Genomic DNA, 10,875 nt, shown 5'->3' on the forward strand with positions numbered 1-10,875 from the left:
AAATCACATTACAATTGGCTGATTTTTGCACTTAGGGTGCTTGCCGCAGATAATTTTTAATTTAATAAAAGGAAATTATTATTATTGTGATGATAACATCTCAAAAATATGTTTTAGTCTTTCATGACCCTTTAGGAGTTTCAAGCCTGATTTTGGAACCTATTCATGGAAAGTGACAAATCCATAAATGATTTCTACCGCTTCTGAGTATGTCTACTTTTTCCATTGGGAAGGAGCAGATGGTATAACAGCTTTACAGACATTTTAAAGAGTGTCTTTATATTCCATTTGAAGGTGTTTAAATAATCTACACATATGGTAACAATCCAACATTATATTTTGTATTGCCCTGAGTGTTCACTGTGTCTTTATGAGTGCTCTTGGTGAGTGAGCTCTACAGCAGCGGGTCAGCAGTAATCAGACATACAGCACTGCAGTTATTGTTTCAAGTAGAAACAGGTGGGTTTGAATCTGTTTTGTCTTCTGTCCAGCACTGGCGGGCGTCTCGCGTCTCAACACCAGGGACATCACTGAGTCATCTGTCACTCTGTTCTGGACTCCACCTGCCGTGCAGTACGACACCTACCACATCACCTTCACCAGCAGGGCAAGTACAGCACTACCACACAACATTACATGTACAAATTCATTACGACACACTGCATGATAAACATAATAAGCACCGATTTCATTGTTATCTCGTCAAAAGGACAAATGGGTGAATAATAGCAGTAGATGTTCAACCCGAAAAACATGAGGTCACTGCCACCCTTCAAACACTTCAGAGATGGAATGAAACAGGATTTCACCCTTTCAATAAGAATCACATTTAACAAAGAAAATGTACAATGGCAATGGCAATCAACTTAAAATAATGGAATGTGAAAATGATAGATTGTTTAAAATGTAGTATTATTTAAAGTAATTATTGAATTAATCATTTTAAGAATTTATACATCATTTATACAGTACATCCAAAATAAATAAACCGTAAATGAGAATCACCTACTTTTTCCCCTCTTCTTATATCAAATACAGAAAAGCATTTAACAAAACCCGCAGCAGCCCAAATTTAAATCTGGCCGAGTGTGTTTTCCAAAGGAAAAACAAATTAATTTTTACACAGACATAAAATGAGCCCAATCTGGCAGTGGAAAAACGAGCTATTTGCTTTGGATAGAAGCCTTGTTTTGGTTTACAGCCCTCTGAATGTTTAGTGCCCATCTCTACCTCAGCAACCATCTCAACATTACTGAAACCATACACAACACCCATCGCTATGAGTGACCATATAAAGTCCAGTTTTTTTAGGGAGCCACAGAAGACATACAGTACATGTCACCATGACTGCGGATTCAGTATTTCTGACCGTTATTGGACGTTTAATTTCTGGACCAGGAAGAGGGAAGCTTCTGTAGGAGAGCTGAGGTAATTGTAATGGAATTACCATACAGGTTTTCTTAGCTGAGGGGTTTGTTGCAACCAGCTGCTGGACTACAGTGATGTTTCAGCTCAGTTTGATGGCCTGTTTCTGTCAGCAATTGTTCATTAAGAAACATATGCTACCAATCTGCTGTGGGGTGGGTGATGTAAGCTCTATCAATGAGAGACTGCAGCAGGCTCATCAGATGCTTCAGGAATGAAATGTGATGATGCTGTAATCTCTGAAATATCCCAACATGCTGAAACTCTTATTTTTGCATGCAACAGTATTTGAATCACTTCAGTCTAATCCGCAGCTCTCAGACAGCTTCCTACAAGAAATAAAAGCCCAAAAAGAGCACAAGAGGAGAAGTCTAATAATCATGTAAAGTCAAGTCATCTTATTTCTACAGAGGTTCAAAGTTCAGTTTTATCAAACATTCAGCATGATGAATGTCCTTCTTGTTAAAACCATGTTTCGGTCCCAGCTGGTCCTGGCATAGCTAAGAATCTGTGCTGAGGGCTTGTCTGGTTGGCAAGGTCTTCGCTGAGAATCTCTCCAAAGGACTCATATAATGGTCAAGGCCTTCACTGTGGAGGTGTTGTGGTCATTCCTGGGTGCAGATCCAAAATCTGGTCTGGATTCAGCTGACTATGATAATGATGGTATAATGGTGAGACAGACAGACTAATATTAGCGTAGGTGCCATTCTTCTTATGATGTAGGAAGAACATTGGGTGTTATGGGAAGTGTTCCTGGTTCTGGTTGACCTAATTAATGCAGCCTAACAATTATTTAATGGATTTGAATTATAGAAATGTAATAGGGTGTTGTGTGTAAGACAGTTTAAAGAGATGGGTCTTTAATCTAAATTTAAACTGACAGAGTGTGTCTGCCTCCCGAACAGTGTTAGGTAGATTGTTCCAGAGTTTGGGCACTAAATAGGAAACTGCTTTTCTAGTCACAGTCCCGTTCCGGGCTTTATAAGTAATCAGCAAGATTTTAAAATGTACACCATGTTTAATACGGATTAAGTGCAGTTTTGACGGAACCAAGCTAAAATGGTCATACTTCCTTGTTATAATGGGAACTCTAACTGTTGCATTTTGGACCAGCTGGAGTTTGTCATGTTTATTTTTGGAGTTTGTTAAAGCATGTATAGTATATTGGTACCATATTTCTTATTGGCCAATAATAGACATTAATTGGTGTCACTATTGAATATATATCAGCTAATACTGTATTAGTCCATGCATTTAATTGCCCAGGCTCACTTTCTGTATTTGTACATTTAGACTATCCTTAGATTATCTAATGCTCAATGTAAGTTAATCATTAAATACACTAATAATTTAATAACACTTTTTTTACACAATTTTTAATACTCTAAATTTAGTGTTTTATTTATTTATTTATTTTTATTATTTTGGCAATATAGTATAGTTGACCCTCTAGCTCTAGCACTCTCTATTCTAATTATATTCTTTAAAAAAAAAAAAAAAACTTGCCCCTTTTAGACTTGCACTCTATTCCTTTACTAACTGCTTGTTTTCTTAAAAACTGCTAGCTAACACTAGCTTCTCTAATCTTTTTTAATCCTATTTGTTTTGTTCTTGTTTTTATTATTTATTTATTATACAATTAACAAAAGCAAAAAAAGGGCCTCTAACACTAGCTTGCTATATTATTTATTCTGTTTTCTTTTTATTATATAATTTAAAAAAAAAAACTTGCTACGTGTACTGCGTTAAGCTAACTGAGACTTGTTATAACACTTGTATATCATTGCTCTTTTGTTGATTTTGATTGCTTCCATTGTCCTCATTTGTAAGTCGCTTTGGATAAAAGCGTCTGCTAAATGATCAATTTAAATGTACTATAGATATAAACAAGGGTAACTATGGAAAGGCCAGGAGTGAGGTGGAGCGGAAGCAGATAAGGGTGGGGGGGGGATTTAGGCCCAGGCCCATGAGGAGGGAGTGGGTCTGGAGACAGAGGTGGAACAGGAAGCCAGAGCAGAGCCGTAAGTGGAGCTGACAGAGCTGGAGACCAAGGTGGAGTAGTATGCCAGGGTAGAGCCAGCAGGTCTGGAGACTCCCACGGCAGAGCAGAAGACCACCATAGCAGAGCAGACGAAGATCCCCAAAGAGGAGCAGATGACCACCCTGTCCATGACAAAACAGGCAGAGGGTTCAGAGACGGCCTGTGTGGCCGTAATAGGACAGGCAGAAATTTCAGGGACGACCTCCGTGGCCGTGACAGGACAAGCAGAGGGTTCAGAGACAGCCGCCCCCTCAGGAGGGCCAGGAGAAGTGTATGCAGCCCACATCACAGAAAGTGCAGCTGATGGTGGAAGGACCTCTGGGACCGTCGGGCATTGCATGACAGGACTAGAGTTTGCGGAGCTTCAGAGCGCCTAGACTGCAACATAAGCTGTGAGTCCCCCACACTGGAAATCAGTCTTCCACGCCCAGAGGAACTCTTTATAGACTCCAGCATGGTGGCCCTGATGGCTGGAGACTCTGACCTAGTGACCATTATGGATGAGGACTCTGGTGGATAGCGCTTTTTACAATACAGATTGTGTCAAAGCAGCATTACAGTATTAAACAGGATAACAGTGTGTCGAAGGAACCAAGACTCCATCATTCTCCTCCTCTGTCATACGGAAGTAAACACAGAGGACATAAAGTAAGCGATTATGTGTTTATTTATCGTCTGGCCGGAGGAGAACTGGCCCCCCAACTGAGTCTGGTTCCTCCCAAGGTTTTTTCTCCATTCTGTCACCGATGGAGTTTTGGTTCCTTGCCGCTGTCGCTTTTGGCTTGCTTAGTTGGGGACACTAAATATCCAGCGATATCGTCGACTTGATTGCACAGATACTATTTAAACTGAACTGAGCTGGATGATGACATCACTGAATTCAATGATGAACTGCCTTTAACTGAAAATTGAATGTTTACTATTGTCGTTTTGCATTATTGACACACTATTTTCCTATTTAATACTGCAAAGTTGCTTTGACACAATCTGTATTGTTAAGAGCGCTATATAAATAAAGGTGACTTAACTTGACTTGACTATTTATCGTGTGATCTGCTGCAGAAGCCAGTGAAATTATGCACAGGCAATGTGAAAATAAGAAAAGGATGTGACAAAAGAGAGCAGAGTTTTGAAACTTTTCTGATACAAGCCCTCATATTTTGCTTATATATAGTGTTGTCACTGTAATACTTATGTTCTGACACATCACTGTACTTCCACTGATTACCTTTCGCAACTGTCTTGATAACTTTGGGTATGTAAAATCTTTGAAGTGACTCCCATGAGCGCAGAATATTGACGAATGTTGATCTAAAGTGACATAAAAGTTGCATGAATTCCGATATTACTGTTCAGACTGTGGTCGCATTGCAAAGCATCTGACCTGCATTGAATTTAGCACCACAAATGGAAGTGGCACAAATCAAAAATGAAAAGATCAGATTCCATGTGGTTTGTGCTGTTCACACTGTCATGAGAAAAACAGATCAGAGTCACATATGAGCAAAAAAAATTGGATTTGGGCCACATTTGCCTGCAGTGTGAACAAAGCTTAGTGACCAAATGTCTGCCCATCTGTGCTGTGAACATAAGTCAAGAGAGACTTAGGTCCTTCAGTTCTTCTTGTCAGGGACCATCTCAATCTTGATTGGATGGTGGCTGTATCACTTTCCATCAGCATGCAAGAGAACAAGAACTTTAGTGCCTAGAGGCATGGAACATTCTGCAGCTCAGATGCCAATAAACAGCAGGGTCGAGAGACAAAAAGATCTGCGGGAGCAGAGCTAATTAGGGAGGCCACAGCTACAGCTGTAACCACCGACAACTCCCTGGAAGAGGGCAGGTGATTGCAAATCATTCCACAGTTCAGATGCTCCTAAACAGCCTGGTCTTAAGACAAAAATCTCTTTAGGAGCAGAGCTAATAAGCAAGGACTGGAAGAGAGCAGGATACTGCACCACTACCTTAGCCATTCCTAAACTCATTAAAGCTCTTAAAAGCAACCAAACTGAGGGGAGTGTATAAACAAGCATCCAGTCTTCAGAACTTAATGGGCTACAGGAGAGAGCAAGTCTCTCTCAACAGCCTGCTCAACACTCAGTTCTCCTCACCAGACAAAGCAAGAGCACTTCAGGACCCCACCAGAAGGGGCAGCCAATGAGAGAATGGAGCACCACACTCTCTATTTACTCATTGCACTTCCTAGGGTGTCATCTGAAGGTTCTTAGCGCAGATCCCTTAAGGGACCACTATAGGTCTCATTCATTGGAACCACGGACAAATCGTGGAGGTGCCGACATGCCACGCATTCAGTGTTAGCAGGGCAGTTTGCCACAATGACGGCATGCAACTGCCATAACCACCCAGCATGTCTACACTGCCTTTAGGGAAACAAGCCAACATATTCTTGTCAGGCTACTACCTCCAGGTGAAGGCTGGAGGGGCAATTAAGAAAGTGGGCTGCTAAAGCATCCTACTACCTCTCTGCTAAGTTGCCCTGGTTGGTTGGTTGATGGTTGCTGTATGTTTTATATTCTGGAGAGGGTGACAAAAATAGGACACACTACACTTTCCTATTTCCCTAATCTGTCATAACCCTTTCCTCACAAACCATGAGGAAGTGTGTAAAGATGGATCCTTCTACATCAGCATTCTCAACTCCAGTTTACAGTACTGGAGGGGGCGACAGAGAAAGCCCATTTCCAACTCCGCCAACTCACCCATTCCTGCAGGACGCATGCTACACAGATGCATTTACACATCCACAATGCCCACTTCCAGCTCGTACTACTCATCCATCCCTTTCTCGTAACCTGAGAAAGCTTGCTACCATGTATGTATCTACACTATCACCTCCAGCCACAGTGCTGGGTGGGACAAGAGAAGGTGAGAAGACAACACCCACATCCAACTCAGCTGACACGTTAAAGCAGACTGACACATGACTACACCATTTTTATTGGTTAGTGAAGAGGTCACCTCATCTCACCATGACAAACAGCTTCAAAGGCCCTCAGCAGGCTTCTTCCCCTAATAGCCATTGTCAATAGATTCTAGAGAATATATTCTTGAGCATACCTCAAACCAATAGAGGAATTCAGAGTAAAATTCTTCAAAACTCTATTACCACTAGCACCTGTGTCCCTGTTGCTGAAAGCGACCCTTAAACGGGACAGCTCAACTTAACTCAACTTAAAACCCTAATAACTATACGAGGAGATGAAATTTAAAAAATGGGAACCTTCCCAGATAACTCTCAATCTTCCATCTCTAATTGATTTCATTTATAAAGCAGCTTCACAGAGGGGGTGCACAAGACATATCTCTAGAGCACTATATAGCAGACTAGTGGATAGTGCAATGCAACCAACCCTGCCAACCTCATACCAACCCTCTGTTTGCCTAGAAAGAGACAATATAGTAACTCATCCATTGCTACATAGAAACGATCAGAGTCAGATCGGAAACAGCCACAGAGCAATGAGCAGAAAGGGAACTTCCTTGTCAAGCTTATCCGCTGGTTCTATCAGCAATCCCCATGACCAAAAGTTGCCATGCTGCCTCAGCAGATGCAGGGCCTGAACCACAAGTTGCAGACACTTGACTCTCATACTTCACGAAGAGAGCCAACAGAGTACAGCTCAGAGATTGTGTGCATCTCTGGCCATAATGGAACACAGTGATACACACTCTCTGAACTGACATAAGCTCACATTGTTACAAACAACATCTTCACATGCACACACAGACAAGGTGGTTTCCTGAAGACAAAGAAGCTGGGGATTCCATAATGTAGCTACTCTTTTATGGCATTGCTTGCGCATCATGCTCCATCATGTGACTGCCTACAGCCAAATGAGTTGGCACACATGCTTCAGACACCGCTAACGCTGGAGACTTTCCCATAGCATCAAAGTTATAATGCAGCACCTTGTTTCCTCAAAAGGGAAAGCGCAAAACAATCTGCTTTATAATTTTCAAGAACAATGGCAATCTGTTTGCAGATTGGGGGGGTAGTTAGTTTAGGTTACAATTTAGGTTACAGTTTAGGTAAATCATTTCTAGGTCACTAATCAAATAGCCAAATTAATGCCACTGATCATGGAAGTGTTTTGGCTGCAGTTCTGCTGTCATTCAAAGGGTGACATTAACAGCAAATGCCAAGAAATTCTAAAATTCATGTACATTTTTCAGTTCAAATGTACACTAAGGTCAGGTATAATGCAATTTTTATTAAATTATAAAATGTGTACTGTACCAATGTATTCTCCATACATATGGCTCTGTTTTTTTTTTGTTTGTTTGTTTTTTCAAAAATAGTGTAGTTACTTTGTTTTGGAGCTTTGATTCCCACAGCAGAACTAATGGCGCTTTTCCACTGCATGGTACGGCACGGTACGGCTCGGTACGGTTCACTTTTGGGGGGTTTTCCACTGGGTACAGTACCTGGTGCCCACTCTAAAGCGATACTAAACTGCAGTGGAAACGCAAACCGAGCCGAACCGAGCCGTGCCGTACCGTACTGAGCCGTACCGAGTCGAGTCGTACCACGCAGTGGAAAAGCGCCATAAGAGAAACTTCCACATCCTTGACCAAACAAAGATCAGCGACCACACCTACAACAATAAAACTGCTTTTTTTTTTTGCTGGACTTTGGTCACTGGTCTCATGTTCATGTGTTATTACATACCAGACAGACAGCAAAGGGAAATGCTGTAACGAACAGATGTTTCAGCACTGTACAGATATGTGAAAATGATTTTAATGGCAGTTAGATGGAAAAATACACAGAGGAGCCACTGAGACAATGAAAAGGGCACATTTTTTCACACAAAACATGAATGAGTGGGTGTAAAAAAAGATGGAGAGAACAAGAAGGAAAGTAGGCAGAAACCGCATACAAGAGAGTAACAGATGAATCAAAGGATTAAAGAGGAAGAATAGGACAACGGGCAGAGAAAGTTCAGTGGGATTATTGGAGATGGGGTGAGGAAATGCAGTGAAAGATAGAAATCCATCAGCAGCTACAGATAAAGGGAGCAGTAGAGAGAAAGAGAGACAGATGTGGGATGCTTGTTGCTAGGAAAGGTGTAAACATGGTCAAAAACACACGGCAGCCAAAGAGATGACATCACAGAACAGCTGCTATGACACATGCTGGAGACGGCAGGAGGACAACAACAATAGCACGAGATATACAATCGTCCTCTTCATTGATAAATAACTCAAACATGCAGAAAGATGTCAATAAAAAGCACAGTTGTGATGTTTTCTTAGATAAGTTGTAGAAAGATTGGCTCTCATCTGGCCCAATTAAATTTATTATAAGAAACAAAAACTCAAGAAGACCAGACAGCACCACCCAATTGGCGTAGTGAATTTAGGACTAATAAAGTACTGGAGAGTGGCTTTGCCAATGTATGCAATAAATGGTCCTCTAGGTTTCTGTTATGTGTAAAATATTGGCTGTCTGATAATGAATGTATTACTGAAATAGAAGTCAGGAATTACCACCAGGAAACTCATTACTGTCTTTAAGCCATGCAAAATCATTATGGTGGAAGAATTTGTCACTTCATAGGAAGTTTCAATTGTAAATGTTGGCTGCACAATTAAGTTCAGAGACATTTTGGATAGTGTCGATAAAGAACAGCAGTAAAGCCAGAAAACACTGTTCATTTAGCTGATTTTAAAGACTTGTGCAACCAAACTACCACCTAGCAATTCCCTAGCAACCATTCACAACACCATAACAACTGTAAAGCAATGACCTGGCAACCCCTCATAACAGCCTAACAAGCAAACGAGTTTTGACCTGGTAAAAACCAACCACATTTGATTCATAAGATGAATCTGCAGTCAGTCTAGTAATGTTAATGTGTGTAGATTTAAATGAAGGGATGATATTGGTGATATTGAACTTTTATTGACTGATCATCAAAGTGTCAATAGTGTATAGTGTATACACTTTATTTCGTTAGTCCACTTTAGACATTTTACTGACTATAAGTAACTTTGCAACTACATGTCAGCTAGCAGTCATTAGTGTATTAGTAGACTGTTTGATTAATATCTGCTAACACTTTATTTTGATGGCCCTGCAACACACATTCTACTGGCTAAAAGTTTATGCCAAATGATTGTACTAATCCTAAACCTAACATTCAAATGAGAGCTAGTTAACGTATTGCTGCAAAGTTACTTATAGTTAGTAGAATATCTACAGTGGACTATCAAAATAAACTGTAACGTTATTGTGTAATTTGGCAAATCCACATGAATTCATACAATCTCATTCATATTATTTGAGGGTTAAGATTATGGCTGGAGCTTCATGGTTCATGGTTTTACCTACAGATTGGTTTCATACAAGTCAGATTGTACAAATTCATATAAAACCGCCACCTCATGCAGCACTAACAAATTCTCATAATAATAATAATAATTCCTTACATTTATATAGCGCTTTTCTGGGCACTCAAAGCACTTTACATAGAAGGGGGGAATCTCCTCAACCACCACCAGTGTGCAGCATCCACCTGGATGATGCGACGGCAGCCATATTGCGCCAGATCACCCACCACACAGCAGCTTATTGGTGGAGAGGAGCCAGAGTGATGAAGCCAATCAGCAGATATGGGGATGGTTAGGAGGCCATGATGGTCAGAGGCCAATGGGCGAATTAGGCCAGGACACCGGGGTTACACCCCTACTCTTTTTCGAAGGACATCCTGGGATTTTTAATGACCACAGAGAGTCAGGACCTCAGTTTAACGTCTCATCCGAAAGACGGTGCTTTTTGTCAATATAGTGTCCCCGTCACTACACTGGGACATTAGGACCCACACAGACCACAGTGTGAGCACCCCCTGCTGGCCTCACTAACACCTTTTCCAGCAGCAACCTAGTTTTCCCAGGAGGTCTCCCATCCAGGTACTGACCAGGCTCAACCCTGCTTAGCTTCAGTGTGGCGATCAGTCTTGGGCTGCAGGGTGATATGGCTCATGATCAACCTCATGATCAGGTTGAAACAGAATATAAATTAAGTGACTCTCATGGCCTTTTTTTATCACAGCAGTAAATAAAAAAAAACGGAATGAACATTAGTGTCTATTGTAGATACCCACTTTATATAATAAACACTCAGTATTAGAGCCCGACCGATATGGGGTTTTTTTTGGGGCCGATACCGATATTAGGGAGTAAAAAAGTCTGATATCGATATATCGGCCAATATTCTTTACATGTATATTATAGTACAGTACCAGTCAAAAGTTTGGACACACTTCCCATTCATGTGTGCAAACTTTTGACTGGTACTGTATGTAGAATACAGTATATTCATACATAATATATACAGGTGCATCTCAATAAATTAGAATGTCATGGAAAAGTTCATTTATTTCAGT

General features: G+C 40.9%; 1 protein-coding gene across 1 annotated transcript in view; it reads left to right on the forward strand.

Annotated features, from left to right (window-relative positions):
• Positions 1-10,875, forward strand: part of tnxbb (tenascin XBb) — a 61,217-nt gene that overhangs the window by 8,674 nt on the left and 41,668 nt on the right. The window contains exon 4 of the mRNA XM_016493286.1: positions 492-607. Coding sequence (XP_016348772.1) covers positions 492-607 — 116 coding nt within the window. The remainder of the gene's footprint in view (positions 1-491; positions 608-10,875) is intronic.

The sequence above is a fragment of the Sinocyclocheilus anshuiensis genome, unplaced genomic scaffold (assembly GCF_001515605.1).
Source record: "Sinocyclocheilus anshuiensis isolate Anshui unplaced genomic scaffold, SAMN03320099.WGS_v1.1 scaffold1986, whole genome shotgun sequence".
In the NCBI taxonomy this organism is placed as follows: Eukaryota; Metazoa; Chordata; class Actinopteri; order Cypriniformes; family Cyprinidae; genus Sinocyclocheilus; species Sinocyclocheilus anshuiensis.